General features: G+C 38.1%; 2 protein-coding genes and 1 long non-coding RNA gene across 3 annotated transcripts; 2 read left to right on the top strand and 1 right to left on the bottom strand.

The window, feature by feature from the left end:
* Positions 1 to 2355: 2355 nt before the first annotated feature.
* LOC121467664 lies at positions 2356 to 7589 on the bottom strand. Its single transcript, XM_041709753.1, has 4 exons — positions 6839 to 7589; positions 5936 to 6627; positions 5029 to 5123; positions 2356 to 2443 (listed from the first exon to the last, which is right to left on the bottom strand). The coding sequence occupies exons 1-4, from the start codon at positions 7587 to 7589 to the stop codon at positions 2356 to 2358; spliced, it is 1626 nt and encodes a 541-aa protein (XP_041565687.1).
* A 170-nt stretch (positions 7590 to 7759) lies between these two features.
* On the top strand, positions 7760 to 8567 carry LOC121467655. Its single transcript, XR_005977746.1, has 2 exons — positions 7760 to 7835; positions 7902 to 8567. It is a non-coding gene; the product is annotated as an uncharacterized LOC121467655 (long non-coding RNA).
* Positions 8568 to 8635: 68 nt separating this feature from the next.
* On the top strand, positions 8636 to 10774 carry LOC121467663. The gene is made up of 5 exons (XM_041709752.1): positions 8636 to 8732; positions 8786 to 9160; positions 9451 to 9567; positions 9626 to 9782; positions 10561 to 10774. Exons 2-5 carry the CDS (start codon positions 8806 to 8808, stop codon positions 10772 to 10774), a joined length of 843 nt encoding a protein of 280 aa, XP_041565686.1. The 5' UTR covers positions 8636 to 8732; positions 8786 to 8805.
* The last annotated feature ends 11041 nt before the right edge of the window (positions 10775 to 21815 follow it).

The raw sequence follows: 21815 nt of genomic DNA, 5'->3' as shown, positions 1-21815 counted from the left end.
GGAGCTCCAACCAAAGGTTTAATCGGGTTATCTCGGGTTTTGTAAACTTATTTACATGAGACTTTTCTTTTTTTTTACATTCGCATATAGTTGTGTAGGTTATCAAAGATGGACTGCCGGCTTAATTCTACTTCTTCGCTGCCGTTGCTATCAATTTCTTGCTTTACTTCCCTATACTCCCAGCTCATTGGCAGCTAAAGAGAGCTGAGTAAGTTAACGGCAGATATACTGGACAAATGCGAAGTATTGAACGATTGGGACACAATATTATTTGTTTTGATGGGGCCAATTTTCTGCAATATCGACACAGGCACCGTGGCCAAAACCGCAAAAATAAGAGAAACAGGTCGAGGTGATTTTTTCGCGCTAATATTATAGTGTCACCTAAAACACAAAAATGTTGGATTCATTTATCCCAAGAACAAATTCAAAGAACAAATTTACGAAACGATCAAGGAGTTAGACGACAGATATTGGTCAATTCGACTATTAATACAGATACACTGGATTACTTCGGTACATAATTCAATATAAGCACAGGCACAGTGGTTCAACTTGTAAAAAAGAAACAAGAAAAAAAGCAAGTGGCAACCTTTGCATGTGTATTAAAACCCACACTAAGCACATAAAATACTTTGTGATTTATTTATTTATTTAAAACTGCTAATCCAAGTGTGCGTAACTTGAGTTACTTGACTTTATTTGTTTGTCACGCACTCAATAAAGTCAAAAATCAGAAATCGAAAACCGAGTTTCTTTTAATATTTAAATAAAATTCCTATTGCTGGACAAAGGAAACTGTATGCACTTGAGGCACTGGTAATTGTGTGTTAAGTTATGTGTAGACCTTTAGCTATCGTTGGCGTTCAGTTACTTACATATTATATTACTTCAGGGGTGGAGTTCGAATATTAATATTGTTACGGACCTGGTTTTTCGACGGCGCAAGTCCGACTAGCCAGTCCATCTCATGGTGGGGTTCTTCCCAGCCCTCAGTCCGCACAATAGCCCAGCAGATCGGCCATCTCAGTCCGACAACATCATAACAAGACCTAATGTAAACAAAATAAAATGCAAGCAAAAATAAAATGAATGTTACACATTGGACGTTACTGGAAACTTTACTTGCGCTGAACAATTTGGAGTTTAGGAGATAAGATCTGGCATGCATCCTTCGCCAAATCTCCCTTCCGCTGGCCAATTTACCCCTCCCCATAGACAAACACTTAGCACATCATACTCACGTTACAATTTTATTATTACCTATAAACATTCATTTGCATTTCTTGCATTCAATAACTTCAGTTAATTTATTTTCATTTATTTGCTTCTCCTTGCTACAGCTGCGATGCCAAATTTATACAAAAACACTTCCTTTTAAATTGATTTCATTTTTATTACACGGTTGTTGACCCGCATACGAACATATAAATATTGATTAATTCATAACTATACAATTAAGTTGCCCTACCTATTTGGAGCTCCAACCAGGGCTTTAATATTGAGATCTTTTTATTCGGGATTTCTAAAGTTATTTATATATATTTTTTTCTACATTCGCATATAGTTGTGTATGTTATTTACTTTAATCGTTATTTTACATCCCAACTTTGCGAGACCGCCGAAAATTTACATTTTTTCTACATTCGCATATAGTTGTGTATGTTATTTACTTTAATCGTTATTTTACATCCCAACTGTTGCGAGACCGCCGAAAATTTACATAAGGTTTTGGTTTGTTTATGTAAATGTATAATCTTTTCTTTGTTTCCCCAAATCTTAATTATATCAATTTTTTCCTTTACTTACAGGTACTACTTATAATATTTAGAAATGGTATATATAGAGATATGGTAACAAACAATTGATGATATATGCATGTGGGATAGATAAGTTAAAAGGTGCATAAATATTTCAATACATATAACTTATATTTATAAATTTAGACTAAGGTGGACAAACGAATTTTGTTTAAATTATTGGGGACGAAATTTTAAATAATATTTAGAGGGAATAATTTAATTAAATTTATTAAAAAACTATTTTTAAGTCTTTCATTAATGTTGCGTTCATAAATTAGAGCAATAATGTTTTTTTATTCAACAAGAAAAAAATAAAAAAAATCCAGTGCCAGTGTGGTGCGGTGAATTAAACGTTTTTTAGGTATATGATTAAAAGTATAAATCTTCCTGCAGTTGTCCGTCCTGGAGCCGGTGGCACGTGGTCCAGATATTGTATAACTTATCTTTATTTATTTTATTTATTTATTTATTTCGCCAACGGTGACCCTAACCGGAAAATATTAGATTTATTTTCCCGTTTTTTTAATATTAACTTTTTCTCCTTGGAACGGACTTACTTTTTCGTTGACGGTGTCTTCTTTTCCCGGTCCCGGCTGCCGATTTCCCGTTTACGTCGTCCAAACTCGTCCCGTCTTCCCTTCCTGAAGATGTATATCATTTTATTCTCGATACTACACTTTAGACTGATGGCCACTACCCCATCATCTAATTCACTTTTAATTTTATATTTTATTTTTCACTATAAATTTTCCAGACCACTTGCTGCTGTAAAAATTTTTTGGATCTCGTGGTGGCCTCATCTCTTTCAGGCCTATATATACCCTCTGCCTCAGCCCCAGCATCACCCGATTTTTTTCTCTGATCCCTTTCTCGCCAACGGCAGAAACCTCTTTCATCTGCATCACGTAGCCGCTCGGCTCTCATTCAGCTATCGGTGTGGGTGCAGTTCCTCATGGTTTGATGTGGGTGGTGATACTTCTGGGCCAGGGGAGGTGGTGGAATCTAAGAGCGGATTAAAATACTCTTTCCTGCTCGTCCACCAGAGCGCCTCTTACTTTTCACACCACCCCTCCCATTCTTGGCCCTACCAACCTTTGGAAAACTGGTCACACTGCCATCTCCTAGGGCGATATTTAATTGCAAAAATATTTTTAATATTATTCCTTTGGTTGGGCACCAATTATGTAATTCGTGTGCCGGCTGGCTGCACTTCAGTGACGGGGTGAAGTCTTCTGGCTATACGTCCGTGGCTGGGGGTCGGTAGACCGTGGTTGCCGCTAGTGGTCGTAGCCGCCATTGATATAGAAGGAAGCGGTTGGCCTGTGACATCAACTGTAGAAATACGTTAATTAGGGATTTCACCCGCTGGCCTTGAGACTCATTCGGGGTATAAAATTTAAAAGTCGATAACGGCGACCATCGGAGTTCATTGGATTGCCCTGCCTAGCTTACGCTGGGAGCTGGTTGTTAACTTATTTTAGCAGGGCTCATTGGAAAACTGCTATTCCTGCTTTTTTAATATTAGTCCTAAAATTTACTTTAGAAAATTTACACTAATTGAAAAAAAGCTAAACAACAAAAAAAATTGATTCAACTATTTACTTATTTTTAAGTCACGTAATGTTAAGGAAATAAAAAAGCCGTGTGGGAAGCTGTGTGATCCCTTTATGAGAAGATGAACATAACATCTGAAGGGAACCGAAAGACAGTCATAATGTAGGAAAATCAAAATGGTTAATTTACCCAAAATTATCTAGCCGTTAGTTTATTTATGTTTAATTAACGGAAAACCATGCGAAACCATTTTATTTCTGTTTTCTGTGAGCAAGGGGCTTTGGTGGAGGAGAGAATGGGGATTTTAAAGGCTAACGGTGCCCCATTCAGAAAATGGTATACCAAATAGCTATTATATAAAAGCTTGTTACGGACCTGGTTCTTCGATGGGGCAAGGCCGGCTAGCCAGTCCATCTCGTGGTGGGGTTCTTCCCAGCCCTCAGTCCGCACAATAGCCCAGCTGATCGGCCATCTCAGTCCGACGACATCAATAAAATCAAATGTAAACAAAACGAAATGCAAACAAAATAGGATAAATAATGATAAACATTGGACGTTACTGGAAACTTTACTTGCACCGAACAATTTGGAGTTTAGGTGATGTACTCCGACAGCCCCACCCTGCCTGAGATCCGGCATGCATCCTTCGCCAAATCTCCCTTCCGATGGCTATCATCAGCCTACTCCAGGGTCAGTCTCATTTCCCCCTCCCCATAGACGAACACTTAGCACAACATCCTCACGTTACAATTTTATTATTAACCATAAACATTCATCTTAAATTTTTGCTTTATATCTCCTGTTAACCTAACGCATATATTTGCATCCCCTTGCTACAGCTGCGATGTCAAATTCATACGGCAACACTTCCTTTGAAATTGATTTAAATTTTTAATTACACCTTTGTTGACCCATACACGAATATATAAATATTGATCAATTCATGATTATTCATTTAAATTACCCTACCTATTTGGAGCTCCAACCAGGGGTTTAATATTGAGATCATTTTTTATCTCGGGATTTCTAAACTTGTTAATGTGAGACTTTTCCTCTTTCTACATTCGCATATAGTTGTGTAGGTTATTTACTTTACTTGCTAATTTACATCCCAACTGCTGCGAGACCTCCGCAAATTTACATATGTAATTTTATGCAAATGTATATTCTTTTCCTTGTTTCACGAAATTCTGATTATATCAAATTCTTTTTACTTACAAATACTATTTAAATTATTTAGGACATATGTTAATAAACAATATATGATGTATGTATGTGGGATATATATATAAGTTTAGTGGTGCATAAATAATTCAATAAATTAACATATAAACTTAGATTAAGGTGGACGAACGACTTTCATTTAAATTATTGGGACGAAATTTTAACTAATATTAAGGGGGAATGTTTTATTTAATTTACTTAAAAACTATTTTAAGTCTTTTATCAATGCTGAGTTCATATTTTAACTTTTGTAGAGCAATATTGTTTTATAGTCGACAAGAAAAATTTCAACGAAAACAAATCCCGTGCCAGTGTGGTGCGGCTAAATCAAAAGGTTTTGGGTATGTATATGGTTAAAGGAATAATTCTTCCTGTCGTGGTCTGGCCCGGAGCCGGTTGCACGTGGTCCAGATATCGTATAATTTATTTTATTTATTTATTTGTTTACTTCGCCAACGGTGACTTCTTCGTTGACGGTGCCTTCTTTTCCCGGTCCCGGTTGCCTGTCCTATTTCCTCGGCCAAACTCGTCCCGTTTCCTTTTCTGAAGATGTTCGTTATATTATCATGATACTACACTTTAGAATGATGGCCACTACCCCATCATCTAACTCACTTTTAATATTATATATATTATTTTCACTTCAAATTTCCCGAACCACTTGCTGCTGTAAGAATTTTTTCGGAACTCCTGGTGGCCTGATCCCTTTCAGCCCTATTTATACCCTCTGCCCAGCACCAGCATCACCCGATTTTTTTCCCTGATCCCTTTCTCGGTTTTTCGCCAATGGCAGAGACCTCTTCCATTTGCATCACGTAGCCGCTCGGCTCTCATTCAGCTATCGGTGTGGGTGCAGTTCCTCATGGTTTGGTGTGGGTGGAGATACTTCTGGGCCAGGGGAGGTGGTGGAATCTAAGAGCGGATTAAGGTTCTCTTTTCTGACCGTCAACCAGAGCGCCTCTTACTCTCCACACTTCCCCTCTCTTTCTTGGCCCTGCTAACCTTTGAAAAACTGGTAACACTACCATCTCTTAGGGCGATATTCCCCTGTCGATAGCTTTCAATTGCAACACCACACAAAAATTCGCGAGAATGCTGGCCGAAGCGAATTATTTGTAAACATTGAAAGATTGACTTGCCGTGAAATTGTGTTTATAGTGTTTTTAATAATCAAAACAACAACTTTGCTATCCTGCCTTGCCCCCCGATTCGCCTTTTGTGCCCAACGTAGGCCTACACCCACTAGACTCTTGTTTTGCTACCCAGGTATATATGTAAGTATGCGTGTGTACGGGTACAGCTACATCCACTATTTATATTTACATTTTTAGGTCTTTTGCGTGGAAAATCCCAACAGGCTTCCCCCCCAGATCCTCCAATTCGTAGGCATTGTTCCCTATAGGGCGTATGACTCGGCATTTCACATATTTTCGAGCAAACTTGGCATTGTACATCTTTCCAAAATTGCTCTGAGTGAAATTGCGTCTGTAGATTTCTTGGCCAGGCTTGGCATGGAAAACTCGCGCCCGTTTGTTATAGCGCTGACTGCTGCGTTCATATGCCTGATGGAGATTCTCCCGAATGTGATCGCGGATAAGTTGGCGCTTATCTACTGGATCCAGCGTCGTTATTTGATGTTCTGTCAAAGACTGTAGTTTTCTTGCCAGTTTGTAGCAGTTTCCATTTAGGAACATCTGTTGTCCAAATACTGCAAAGAACGGTGTTACACCCGTGGCCTCATGCACGGAATCACGAATCGACACTTCAATTTCCGGTAAGTATAGGTCCCAGTCTCGATGATCATTTTCTAAATACGTTCTAATTGCAGCTAGAATGGTCCGATTTACCCTCTCGGCTGCGTTGCTCTGTGGTGAATATACAGCGGTACGCATGTGTTGAATGCCGAATGCAGTGATCATGTCTTGGAATATTTTCGACACGAACTGTTTCCCATTGTCGGAGTGAATTACCTCAGGTACGCCAAATTTGTAAAACACCTCGTGCACCAGGAATTCGACCACTTTCCCAACACTCGCCTCCTTCATCGCTTTTAAAAAGGTAAATTTCGAAAAATGATCTACAACAACAAATATATATGCTTGTCCCTTTTTGGACCTGGGATACTTTCCAAGAAAATCTATATAGATCTTCTGAAACGGCCGTTCCGTGACTACTTCTTGACCAATTCCGACTTGACAACGATAATTTGGTGGTTTTGATTCCTTGCATTTGGTGCAATTCCGGACATACTCCCGCACTTGTGTCGTCATAGCCGGCCAGTAGAAATGACGTTTCAGACGATGAAGTGTCTTTTTCATCCCCCCCGTGTGCAGCTTTGTGATCCTCGTGCGCGTTCGCTATTAGTGTAGATGTTATTCCTGCCGGGATCCACAGCTTCCAAATTGAGCCTTCTACTTGGTCGTCAAGTTGTTCGAATGTCGTTCTTTTGAAGACTAATCCTCCATCTACGCGTAAATCAGGCAATGTTGCTATATTTCGACTAATTTCTTCTCTTAATTCTTGGTATTCCGCGGACTCGAATTCTGTCGTCTGAAACCCAATGGCATCAGATAAATCGAAACTCAGCTCTGCTATGCAGCGTGACAGGGTGTCAGCAACCACGTTTTCAGTTCCCTTGCGATGCTCAATTTTAAAGTTGAAACTCTGAAGCCTTAAAGACCACCTTGCCAAACGCCCGTTTAGATCCTTGAGGGACATTAGCCACTTTAGGCTTGCGTGATCCGTGATCACAGTAAACGGCATCAGCTCCTCGTAAGGCCTAAACTTTTCAACTGCTAATACCGCTCCCAGACATTCTTTTTCAGTGACGGAATACAAAATCTGATGTTTATTCAGTTTGGAAGAGAAGAAAGCTACGGGACGTTCTGAATTTTCGTCGTCCAACTGGAACAATACTGCTCCCACTCCATAGTTAGAGGCGTCGCATTGGATAAAGAATGGACGTTTAAAATCAGCATGGACTAATACTGGGGCTGTAGTTAGCGCCATCTTTAAGTGCTTTATGGCCTCGACAGCCTCCGGAGTCAAGGAAAACTTGCCCCTTGGATGTTTCTAGAGGGCGTCAGTTAGCGGTGCTGCAATGGATGCAAAGTTTTTTATGAATCGTCTGTACCACCCTGCTGTACCTAGGAAGCTTCGTAACTCCTTTATGTTCTTCGGATCAGGAATCTTCTGTATAGCCAAGACTCTTTCTGGATCCATTTGCAGCTTTCCACCCCCAATGATAAACCCAAGGTATTTTAAAGATTTGAATCAAAATTTAGACTTCTTTAACCCTATCGTCAAATTTGCCCGTTTCAGGCATTGTGCTACCAAACGAAGATATCGCAGATGCGTCTGGAAGTCAGGAGCTATCACCAGAAGATCGTCCAGATAGACAAATACGTTTGATCGTAGTTGTGTCGGAATGACTTGGTCCATCAATCGACATAATCTTTGGGCCGCATTGCAGAGGCCGAAAGGCATCATCACGAATTGGTAAAGTGGTCGTCCGGCTACTGTGAAAGCGGTATACTTCCGGCTTTCCGGTTCCAATTTTATTTGCCAGAACGCAAATTTAAGATCGACGCTAGATATATAATATGTCTGGTCGATCCTAGACAATATGCCTTCGATACTCGGGAGAGGGTAGGCGTCCTTTACGGTGAGCTGGTTAAGTTTCCGCGCGTCTAAGCAGAATCTGTTTTTATCTGGATTTCGCACGACCGTTGTTCTATTGCTCCACGGACTATCACTAACCTCTATAACCCCTAGCTCTAGCATTTTGTCTACTTCTTTCCAGACCACTTCCTGCATCGCTGGTGATAGCGGGTAACAACGATCCTTAAACGGTACTGCGCCCTCCACCAGCTGGATCTGGTGCTGTTCTGCTGCAGTCGTTCCTAGCCCGGCTTCTTCGTAAGTCAAAAATTCCTTCTTCACGTTCTCCAACTCCTCAGCTTCATTCATTCCCAGGTCCCAAGCTTCTACCTCCGTTTCTTGTCTTCTATCTTCCGCATAGTGGCTGATCTGGGACATCTTGACTTCAGCTACTTGAGCTTGACTGGATTCGCTGTTTTCATCGCCTAGAACTGCTGGAGCCAACTCAAAAGATCTCCAGAAATCGATCCCCAAGTACATCGATTGTTCCAGGTACGGGCATATGTAGAAGAGAATGTCCTTTACAATCCCCTTATATCCAACAGGAAGCTTTATTTTTCCGATTATGGATCTGTCTTCACCGGCAGCTGTTTTAACGACGGACACATATCTGTCCATCTCTACCCCGAGTTTGGCCAGCAGCTCTCTACTGTCTTTGCCCAGTAGACTTACGGAGGCTCCTGTATCCAGCAGTCCCGCAATCTTCCGGCCGTGTATGGTCACCTCAGCGAAAACCCTTGGATCCGTTCTCGTTCCACGTTGGATTGCTTCAGCCACCTCCTGGCGCGTTTGTCGCCTCTTCTTAAAGCGGGAACGGGTCTTTAGAAGCCTGCGGCTGACTCCCCGCATACCTTCAAGCTGTCTGGCGTCAAAAATCCTGTTTCGTACTTCAATATATCTTTTTATTCTTTCTTCTGCTGGTAGAAATCTTAATTTATTAATCCCTAATCTATTTTGTTTATTAATAATATACTGATAATTTTCTTCTTCCTTATCATCTACTTCCACGCAGGCTTCTGGCCCAAGCGTTGCTCGCCTGCTTTCGTCACGCTTGGTCGGCCGTTTCCCGAACAATTCGGACATGTCCTTGTCCTGTGATTTCGGTTCCGGTATGATTTCATCGACTCTCTTTCCAGAGGACGAAAACTTCTGCGACGGGCGGTATGCTGGCCTGGGCTCTCGTCTGACAAAAGTGTCTTCCACTTCCAAGCATTCCTCGCGAAGCTGCTCCACGCTTCGTACCCTGACTGCGTAAACATACCGAGCGATATCCTCAGCGAGTCCTTTCTTAATCACCCGGATCATTTCGGACTCCGACATGGGTTGGGTAAGTCTGGTCGATAATCGTCGCATGGCTCCGAAATAATCCTCGACTGATTCCCCAGGTCTTTGTCGCCGTTCATGGAGAGCGCGTAGCCGCTCCAACTCACCACCGACGCCTCGAAACCTGGCCACAATTTCGTCCTTTAGATCTTCCCAAACCTCGGGCGGTCGCTCCCGAACAAATTGCCAGTACCACTCGGCCGCTTTGCCCCTGACCAGGTGATGAAAACTGTCGAGGACCTCATCCCAGGAACACCGACTTTGCCTTCGAAGAAACTCGACCCGGAAAACAAAATCTTCCACCATCATTTTGTTTGGGTCTCCATCGAAATATATCTCCCACTTTTCAACTCGTCCCCACCTTGTAAATCTACCCTCGACCTCCCTTTCCGCTTGCTGACTCAAGGCTCGTCCATCCTCGAACCTAGGAGATCTCTGGATGGGTTCGTTCTGCGCGGAATACTGTTTTGCATCTAGGGATTGCGGACGTTGTGTATGCGGCGAAGCTGGAGGTACGCCTGTGGAATATTTTGGCTTAGTTCCAGTGCTCTTCCTGTCCTTCTCGTCCTGCCTCCTGCTATGCCTGCTATCACTTCCGTCCTTCGCTACTTCTTGCATCTGTAGCAACTCTACTTGCTGCTTCAATGGTCCCATTGCCTCGGTAACGGCAATCATCATTTCCATAAACCCGCGCCGGATCTCCTTTTGCAAAGATCGGCTTATGGACTCCATCATTCCTCCTCGTTGCGTCTCCTGAGCCTGGGCTAAGGCCACATTGACAGCCGATGTGATTTCCGATGGCAGGACCTTCGATGCTATTGGCAAATTCCAGCTGTCATCGTCTCCTTCTTGATGCCCCTTCCGAGGATTCCCTGGCGGAGGAGTCCTGTCTACCATTTTCCCCTTTGACCTTAAAAAATACTTGCTCATCAACTTTTCCTAATCTATCTTTACTTAGATGTTTTACTAATATTTATCTTTTACTTTTTTTTTATAGTTTTGAACCGGCTGCGCCACAACACACAATGACAACTCAAACAAAATTTCACAACTACCACAAGGAGGGAAAAACTCAACATTCACCGGAGCCAACTTCACCCCGGATTTCAGTGTCCTCAATTTCCAGCACAAGTTTCTCGGTGAGCGCTGTTGACCATCCCATCTTCCCCAGAAGACTAGGTGTCAAGGGCGCTCGACATTCTATTATCTAAACTTCTCCTTACTTACATCGCTAAATGATTGTTCTAGGAGTGAAGAGCCGCCATGAATGCAACGCGTGGCCGACCTCTCTGGTCCCCACGGGCCACTCACAGTCGATATTCCACATCCTGACCTCATCACGGGTAAGTAAGGGAAGTTTTCCCTATTTGGACTATTTCTGATTCCGGTTATTATTCTGCTTTATTTTCCAGGCGCTCGAGTAGCACACCAGGCATCGGGATAGTCGCTAACTAGCCGAAGAATTATTTCCTGCTAGTGCCGAACCACCCTTACCGAGCACCCTCTTCCGTTCGTCAGATACGTACCAATCTCTTTCAAAAAAAAAATTACATTTACTTTGGGGTATCTTTGCTTCCAGATCCCCCGGCACCGCGCTACTCTGAACCGACCATCAGGTCCTTCAAAGGCCATCGGTCACCGAGGTACCCGAATCACCAAGTCCCTTCCGAGATCCTACCTCTCGGCTGGTTATTTATAATTCCTACCGATGTGCAATTCGCATCCTTTCCAACCTTTCGGATGACAGGATCAGCGAATCCACTCCTGCCTTTAAATTGGGCGCCATCTATTGTTACGGACCTGGTTCTTCGATGGGGCAAGGCCGGCTAGCCAGTCCATCTCGTGGTGGGGTTCTTCCCAGCCCTCAGTCCGCACAATAGCCCAGCTGATCGGCCATCTCAGTCCGACGACATCAATAAAATCAAATGTAAACAAAACAAAATGCAAACAAAATAGGATAAATAATGATAAACATTGGACGTTACTGGAAACTTTACTTGCACCGAACAATTTGGAGTTTAGGTGATGTACTCCGACACCCCCACCCTGCCTGAGATCCGGAATGCATCCTTCGCCAAATCTCCCTTCCGATGGCTATCATCAGCCTACTCCAGGGTCAGTCTCATTTCCCCCTCCCCATAGACGAACACTTAGCACAACATCCTCACGTTACAATTTTATTATTAACCATAAACATTCATCTTAAATTTTTGCTTTATATCTCCTGTTAACCTAACGCATATATTTGCATCCCCTTGCTACAGCTGCGATGTCAAATTCATACGGCAACACTTCCTTTGAAATTGATTTAAATTTTTAATTACACCTTTGTTGACCCATACACGAATATATAAATATTGATCAATTCATGATTATTCATTTAAATTACCCTACCTATTTGGAGCTCCAAGCAGGGGTTTAATATTGAGATCATTTTTTATCTCGGGATTTCTAAACTTGTTAATGTGAGACTTTTCCTCTTTCTACATTCGCATATAGTTGTGTAGGTTATTTACTTTACTTGCTAATTTACATCCCAACTGCTGCGAGACCTCCGCAAATTTACATATGTAATTTTATGCAAATGTATATTCTTTTCCTTGTTTCACGAAATTCAGATTATATCAAATTCTTTTTACTTACAAATACTATTTAAATTATTTAAGACATATGTTAATAAACAATATATGATGTATGTATGTGGGATATATATATAAGTTTAGTGGTGCATAAATAATTCAATAAATTAACATATAAACTTAGATTAAGGTGGACGAACGACTTTCATTTAAATTATTGGGACGAAATTTTAACTAATATTAAGGGGGAATGTTTTATTTAATTTACTTAAAAACTATTTTAAGTCTTTTATCAATGCTGAGTTCATATTTTAACTTTTGTAGAGCAATATTGTTTTATAGTCGACAAGAAAAATTTCAACGAAAACAAATCCCGTGCCAGTGTGGTGCGGCTAAATCAAAAGGTTTTGGGTATGTATATGGTTAAAGGAATAATTCTTCCTGTCGTGGTCTGGCCCGGAGCCGGTTGCACGTGGTCCAGATATCGTATAATTTATTTTATTTATTTATTTGTTTACTTCGCCAACGGTGACTTCTTCGTTGACGGTGCCTTCTTTTCCCGGTCCCGGTTGCCTGTCCTATTTCCTCGGCCAAACTCGTCCCGTTTCCTTTTCTGAAGATGTTCGTTATATTATCATGATACTACACTTTAGAATGATGGCCACTACCCCATCATCTAACTCACTTTTAATATTATATATATTATTTTCACTTCAAATTTCCCGAACCACTTGCTGCTGTAAGAATTTTTTCGGAACTCCTGGTGGCCTGATCCCTTTCAGCCCTATTTATACCCTCTGCCCAGCACCAGCATCACCCGATTTTTTTCCCTGATCCCTTTCTCGGTTTTTTGCCAATGGCAGAGACCCCTTCCATTTGCATCACGTAGCCGCTCGGCTCTCATTCAGCTATCGGTGTGGGTGCAGTTCCTCATGGTTTGGTGTGGGTGGAGATACTTCTGGGCCAGGGGAGGTGGTGGAATCTAAGAGCGGATTAAGGTTCTCTTTTCTGACCGTCAACCAGAGCGCCTCTTACTCTCCACACTTCCCCTCTCTTTCTTGGCCCTGCTAACCTTTGAAAAACTGGTAACACTACCATCTCTTAGGGCGATATTCCCCTGTCGATAGCTTTCAATTGCAACAAGCTATGATTTTAAAGTTTAGATTCAAAATGTAACCAATATTCATAGCACTTAATAATAATAAAATGAGGGAAGAGAACTTTTAAAAAAGTTTAAGAGAGTCAATAAAGTTTCTTTCGCAATTGTGACTGTTGACGAGTGTTTTTGAGTTGGAACAAGAGTTTCACTTTCGTAGCGCAAGGTCAATTCAGTGACATGAGACCTGTTAGACCTTAGCAATTGATCTCAAAATCCACAAATGGCAAAAGTCTGTCAGTGACATGAGACCTGTTAGACCTTAGCAATTGATCTCAAAATCGAGCTACTTTTTTATAAAGATTTAGAGTTATTAAAATCTCTGCCGCCGCTGTGCGGCCACACTGCCGCTGACCGTTCGCTTGTCTACTGGTGATCGCTGATTTTCGATGATGTAAAAAAACAGAACGAAAAAACTTTTAGCGGGTAGGGTGATGCACTCTCTTAACTTCTAGTTGGTTATATCGACAGATGGCACCACCTAAATTTCGATTGTTTTTGAGGTAATATTAAGTTTGCAATTTGTTAGTAAAGTCACCGGTTTCGAATACTCGGGGAACATGACTAAAGTGTTAGTTCTTGTTTCACATCCTCGGGATGAATGATGTTTTGTTTAACTTCACCTTTAATTTCACTTTTTCCATATCTTCCCATTGTTCCACAAAAAAAAATGGTGTGAATAGGCTATTATTCTCGGATTTTCTGTGTGAGCTTTGTGTATAACACAACTCGTAAAACAATCAGCTTGGATTAAGACAAGCACGAAAATGCTTTGTGTTCCTATTCCGAAATTTCAAATATGACTTAACTACAAAGACAACTAATCTCCCAAAAAATAGTTTCCTTCCGTCGTTCAATATTGTTTACACCGGTGTAGGCTTCTCTAGTGGTCGGTGTTTACTTAATTGTATATGATGGCGGTGAACGAAAGTAATCCCGTAAATACGTTCCGCAATTATTTAAATATTCTTAATGATTCTTCTGCAAAAGAAGAACTCAAGCTGAAAGCTACGCAAGAACTTAGTGAACACTTTGAAATGATAATGCAAAGTCCAGCTTATCCGTCTTTCTTAGAAAATTCGTTAAAAATATTTATGCGTATACTGCAGGACGGCGAGCCTCAGTTTATTCAAGAAAATACAATGCAACACGTAAGTTTTAAATATCGAAAAAAAGTTACACCCTTACAATTTATCAAACATTTTTGTTGTTACCACTTGACGAGGTAAGCACAAAGTGACGATCGCACATTCAGCTTCAAAAACTTCCGATCTAAAATATTCAGAAAATTTTTATTTTTTTAATAAAAAATGAACTTTAATGTTTTTAATTAGTTTTGTAATCGGCACAAAGCTGAACAAAAAAAATCAAGTTTTGCTTCTAAAAAAATAAAGCTTAATTTTATTAACGTAAATAATAATTGTAACTAAATTTAATATCAGAATTTATTAAAGTGTAAGGTTCGATCGTCACATTATTATTATATTTGTTTGAACATTTAATAGCTTCCTAGAAACAAACAAGAATTTAATTAAATTAATATTAAAAAAATATAACTTTTCTTGAAATTCATTTGAAAATACTTTACGTTGTTACGTTACGTTTTAAATTTTATAATAATCGGACATCAATATCATATAGCTGTAATAGAAACGATCGAAAAATACACCAAATGCTAACTCCATTATTGTTATTAACAGCTTGGGCTAGTCGAAGTTCGATTTAATTTTTTTTTGTTAATTTAAACATTAATTTATATTTTGTGGGTAAGTTGGTTTTAATTTGTACAGGAGACATAAAAACATAATTTTTTCTTTGATATTATGAAAAACTCTTTTTTGTCCCTTGATCACAAAAAAAATAATTTTTTTTCCTAATACTATTGCTTATATTTCCATTTTACTTACAAAAGCTCCAATAAGAATGTTTCATAATCAAATTGAACTTTCATAGATTTCTGCTCATTGAAATAAGCATAAAATGCTGATAATAAAGATCTGAATTGTGTTGAATTTTCAAACGCCTCAATCAATGTAAATGTGTTATATATCAAAAGTTAATAGTCTTGAAACCTATAAAAACCTAATTTGGCATTTAGTTCCGTAGTTATTTGAATAAATAACTAACACTTTATATTATTTGAACGGAGTATCGGATTGACAGGATTGAGGTGTGGACAGAAAATTAAACATTTCACAAAAGTCATAATTTCCAATATATAATTTCCACAATTCACCCAAACCAATTTACTTTCTAAAAGTCTTATTATGCACGACTTTTGATTGAAATGTAATTTTTCAAGTCGCCCACACTGATTGAAAGTTCACAAAAGTACATTATTTTTAAAACTTTCTTCTTTCATTAGCGTAAAAATAAATTAAATATTTTAGCCGTTAAATTTAGATGTAAAATTAAGCAGTAGATTGATGTTGACGACTTCGATGTTTTATAAATATAGTGGCTCCATCGCATAATGGGACAACTATTTGCATAAGATAAATATGCCTCAAAACTACACTAAATGAGCTAAAATGTTGTTAGTTTTAAGTTTACATTCATATATTTCTGATAATCAATAAAAATCCTAAATATTCAATTAAAATCATTCTTCTGTAGAACTTCGACAGTTAATTGTGAAACTCAATTTTGAAGGGAAAACTGTTAGAGAAATTGCTAAATTGGTCGGAAAAAACAAGTCTATTGTCCATGACATAATCAAAAGAATCCGTGATGAATTCAGACCGGCCAATAAAAGCAGAGAAGGTCAAAACAAGATACAACATGACCGAGAAGAGCGATCAGTTTTAAAGGAAATTAAGCAAGATCCATTCAAAACCGGCAAAGAACTGAAAATTTCTTTAAAAACCCGAACTGGTAAATAAGTTCGCTTGAATACTGTGCGTTATAATCTGCATAAATTTGATTACAATTGCAGAATTGCCAAAAACAGCCTTTTATTAGCCGAAAAAAAGTGCAGAGTTAAATTTGCAAAGGAATTTACATGTGCTGAAAAGAGGAAAAACTTATACGGGTATGAGATTACATTGTTCGCCTCATTCATTGTTGGATTCATTAAAGCTCAGAGACAGAGACAACTATTTGGATACTGCTTGAGATTTTCTGATAATAAGTTCACGGTCACTCTGCCTTTTTCACATAAATTCAAACTTTGTTGTTTTCCTTATCATATTGTGTTTATCCCGCTTATTTTAACGTTGGAAGGTTTTCAGTTGTTACCTTGAAATGCTAAAAAAAATAGTTTTTTATACATTTAAGCCTCGCTTTTTACATCATTTATGTCGTCAACTCCAAAATTGTACTTCTTAAATACAATTTTGCCCATTGATGTATCGGCCCCGGTGGTATTTTACCGAATGATATTTTTTTCACCCAATTCCGTCTAGTGTTTTTACTATCGGTTATCGGGTTCTGTCAATTTTCTTCATTCATTGCTCATTGGAATTGTCATACACTAGTCGGCATAATTATTTTGACGAAAAACTAATGGTTCAAATTTGTATGTAACTTTTTAATGGTTTAATATAACTCAATGATTTTTTTTTCTGTTTTACTTAGTGCTAATACAAACTTAAAAATAATGAATTCAACATTTTGTCATATGAACTTAAAAAAATATAAGCTAAAGTAATTTTCATGTGGTGGCATAAGTATTTTGACAAGTACCTTTTAATATGAATAATAAAGCTTAAACTTAAAAAAACCAAAGGAAAAAAAATAATTTAGTAAAATATATAATTTCCTTTGGTTTCAACAACTTTTTGCAAGCGTCGCGGTACTGAATCGACTAAATTTTGGATAATCTCTAGAGATATCTCTTCCCAAAGGGAAGTGACCTCAGAAATTGTCTCCTCTCTGGTTTTATTCAACGATACTGTTCTTTTACGTTTTATAAGAGACCAGACGTTTTCAATTATATTTAAATCTGGACTTTGAGGTGGCCAGTCCAAAGTGGTAACACCAACATCCTTCAAAAATGTTGTAATCATTTTGGCTTTGTGACATGGGGCGTTATCCTGTTGCAAAATGAAGGTGTGTCCAATAAGCCTGTCTCCGGAACTAAACGCATTATCATTTAGAACCCGCAAATACTGGCCTTGGTTCATCGAGCCAGTGACAGGAACGAGGTCACCCAGTCCATTATAAGCCACACATCCCCAGAACATCACAGAGCCTCCACCATGGCTTACTTTTTGGCAAACGGGCCGCCGTTTCTGCCTTTGGAGAATTGGTAATCTTACAAAAAATTTATTTTTTGATGAATTATACTCAAAGGAGCTTTCATCTGTCCATAGAACGCTTCTCCAGAACTCCTTTGGCTTATGAAGATGTTCCTTTGCGAAAGACAGTCTTTTCAGCTTGTTTTTTTCTGTTATATATGGTACGTCCTTGGCTTTATAAGTCTTAAAATCGCATTCTTTTAATCGCCGACGGACTGTGCGCTCACTAATCGGTGTCTTAGCTGTCAAATTAAATTGATCTGCTGCGGATTGGGGCTTTAAAAAAATATTCTTTTTAAATTCCCATACAAGGACTCGGTCTTCACTGAGATCTGTTTTCCGCTTAGCACCCGATCTTTTTCAATTACGCATGTCATTATGCTTTTTAAACTTTTTAATTTGGTAGTGCACAGTTTGACGCGACACACAAAACTCATTGGCAATGTCTTTGACTGCTATTCCAGCGTTAAACTTTGCTACTATTGAAGATCTGGTAACCAAACTTAGCTCAGCCGTTTTACCCATGTTATTGACTGATTTTTAATAACTTTCTGTTTTAATAACAACGTTTAATATTACTCCAAATGAAACACAGAAGTTCATTGGTTCTCGCGTGCTTAAAAGTGTGAAAATATTTCCATAAAGATGCTGTCAAAATACTTGTGCCACGTAGAAAACCGTTGACCACATGCATTCTTATCAGTAAAAATTGAATGCAAAAGGTAAAGGAAATAAAATTTGGCATGCACATAGGTAAAAATATATTCTTTGTTTTGCGCCTCATTTCCAGCAACGCTAAGTTCAATAGTCAAAAAAGAGTTTCGTCAAAATAATTATGCCGACTAGTGTACGTTTGTTTTGGTTTCACTTACGTAAAATCGTATAGCTTTAAAAAAATTATCAATGAATGAGGCCAGCAATGTAGTGTCATAAGCCCATTAATAAAATCAGAAATTCATTTTTGTTATTGGAACTAGTTTATTGAAGGTTCAATTTACCGATGAAAGTAAATTTAATTTAGATGGAAGAGGTTCTGTAATGGTTTGGGGCTGCATAGGCCCATTACATTTTATAGATGGTATAATGGATTAGCAGAACAACTTTTGAAATTTAAATTTTTTTCTTATCGACCGTTATTTATCCGTAAATTATTCGTGAAAGAAAAAAATTTGCCGCTCATTTTTTTTTTTTTAAATTATGAGATGTTCTGCTAACTTGATATCAAACTTGAATTTTTCCAAAAAATTTTTAACTGACAATTTGTCGTTATTTATCCGTAAATAATTCGTAAATTCTTTTTTAAAACATAGTTGTTCTGCTAACTTGATATCAAGTTAGCAGAACATCTTATTAAACTTTAACTTTTCCAAAATTTTTTTAGCGTGGAATTTGCCGTTATTTATCCGTAAATTATTTTTTTTTTTTGCTCGCGTGTTCAGTTGCTCATTTGTTCAGTTGTTTATGTTTTCAGCTATTTAGTTGATCAAGTTTGCTAACATGTTTCACTTGCTGACATTACTATTATTTTCCTGCTGTCTTATATGGTCTATGTTATTATTAACATCCCTCTTATCAAATACTATAAAATCAGACGTTGCCAGCAAACATAGGCGCTGTAATGCAATGTTATACAATCGAGGATAAATGTCTTTCCTTGACTTCCACCATATCAATGTATCCTCCTTTCGAGCAGTAAAGTAGTAAAGTACAGACATTCTTTAAAGAGGTCAATCTCTTCCAAATCTTTGAATCGGCGTGCCATTTCGCTTCGCAGCTCCTCAAATATCATTGTAACCGATACATTTATGGAACACATTTTTTTCATTTTTGAATGTAAAAGTTTACTTAGAATTATGACCCTTGAGAGAGTAAAATTTTTTGCAGAATATGTTTTTACAGTTACGGTTTCAGTACTGGGAACTCATCTTCAACTATTTGCCAGTCTTCGTGATCTAACGCAAAATCTGGTCGAAGAATTGACACGGCAACCATGACTATACATCTTAAAGCAGCTTTAAAGCTGGCACAATGCATTACTGCTGGATCTCTGGCAGTAAAAAACTCCCACATATACGGGGATCCTTGCTTTATTTTATAAACTGTGATGGTCTCCTTTGCAAACCCGTCAAACAACTTCATCAGCTCCCCTTCCTTATCATCCAAGTTGGCAAATGCCTAGTTAGCATTGTTGATATCCTGCTGATCATTAAAGATTACCGTAAATTCGCTCATATTCATGATCTTTAATTTATTCCGTTTGATTTGCGACAGTTCAAAGTAAAAAAATCCAGATCAGCTGTTAGCAATAGCTAAATGCTAATGCGCCAAAGGAATCAGCACAAAAAAGTCCACTAATGCGTCAATCGAATCAGGCTACTAATCGATCTAGAGCCATAATTTACGATGTGTTACTTAAAATAAGACAAGGGTGCAGCTCTTAGCACTTGTAACTGCATGCCTCACACACTGCACCAAGGGCTCCTGTGCGGGGTCAAGAGATAACTCCCTCTCTCAGGCAAACTAATGCGGTCTCTGCGTAGGCCATAGATAAGTCTAGAATAAGAATCTTGGAAACAAAATTTGGAAAAATAAAACAGTTTAAATTCACTACTCAAAGTGATTGGTTGTTCCATTTAGTTGGCATGCCTAACAACAACTTAACTGAACAACTGAGCAACTGAACAAGTGAGTAACTGTGAGTAAAAGTGAGCAAAAAAGATCAATAATTGTGAACATGTTCAGTTCACTCACTTGAGTGAACAACTCTTTTTATTTGTATTTTGTATTTTATTACAAAATTTCATCCTAACGCTACAATTTTGGAACTTATAAGCTAATGCGCTAGTCACTAAGAGTTGCAAATATTTAATTGTTACATTATACTTTAAACTAATTTTCATAAAAACTAACCTAAGTCGCCTTCTATTTTTACTTTAATTTACGTAATTGTATTTTTAAGGTGTGTGAATAATTTTATCTTGAATTGCGTGGCACTGCCAATATTTTTAAGATGGTTGGGGAACTGATTCAATGATCGAATGCCATTAATTAAAAATTGTCTTTCGGATGCAGTGATCTAGGTCTTATGCAAATAAGATTGTTTGCTCTTCTAGAGGATGTAAACTGAAGTTCTTCGAAAAGATACGAAGGTTCTTTTTTGAAACTAATTTTTTGCTGAAAAATTAAGATTCGCAAATTTATCCATTCATTTAGCGAGATATCGTATATTTTCTGCGAAAATTCGGATACGTGGTTTTTATGTAATAGGTTGAATATATACCTGGCTTTGCAATTAAATAGAACTTTAATTTTGTTTTTATTCACTCATGAGCAAGCCAACTCTACAGGGGGTTGTTCAAATCGAGATCGCGAGAAGTGGAAGAAAAGGGACAAAAAAGGAACGGACAGACTAATTCAAAATACTTACGAAACAAAATACTACATACTAATTTCGTGGTAAGTAAAATAAGCTTAATGCTTTTAAAGAGTAGGTCGCAGAAATTATGTGATAGAGTTTGTTATAGTAATTACATAGTACTCTAAAAGGTTCATGCATATCTTTGATCGGAAGTGGAAATAATTTTCACTTCAATTATTTTGTTGTTTCTATTGCAGCTTTATTATATCGTTTTTCGATTTAAATAAAATTAAAAGCGTAATTCTGAATTATTAAACCATTCATATGGCCAAAACAATAACGAAAAAATTTTAATTTAATTTTGTTTGATATTATTTTTAAGTTTCCGATTGTTTCTATGGGAGCTATATGATAACGTCGTCTGATTCGACTCGTTCCGACTTATATACTTCCTGCAATAGGAAGACAACTTTTGGGAAAGTTTCTACTTTTGGGACGGACAGACTAGATCAATTCTCCTTGTGATGCTTGTGACTAAAATTATAATACCCTCTGCAAGGGTATAAAAATAAAACACTGCTACTACAGAGTTCGAACCCGAAAAATGTAACAATGTATAATAAATATTTTTTACCGTTTAAAGGCAAGAACTGCCAATTTTTAAACGTTAAAATTAGCGGGATAAACATATTTTAACAATAAAGTTGGTATCTTAAGTTTGCAAGCAAGACTAACCGTACACCCAGAAAAAAGTAGAACGAATAATTTTAGCACGAACGTTCTTGAAAATCGGCCAAATAATTCTTAAAATTTTTAGAACGAACGTGTACAGAATAAGTACGAGTCATACTTGATAATAATATTTTAAAATGTTTTTTTTTTAATACAGAGAGAAAACGATATTTTTCGCTAACCCTTGCT

This window comes from Drosophila elegans, unplaced genomic scaffold (genome assembly GCF_018152505.1).
Source record: "Drosophila elegans isolate 14027-0461.03 unplaced genomic scaffold, ASM1815250v1 contig_492, whole genome shotgun sequence".
Classification (NCBI taxonomy): Eukaryota; Metazoa; Arthropoda; class Insecta; order Diptera; family Drosophilidae; genus Drosophila; species Drosophila elegans.
Note: the sequence above shows the minus strand (reverse complement) of the source record. Positions and strands in the feature narration are given on the sequence as shown.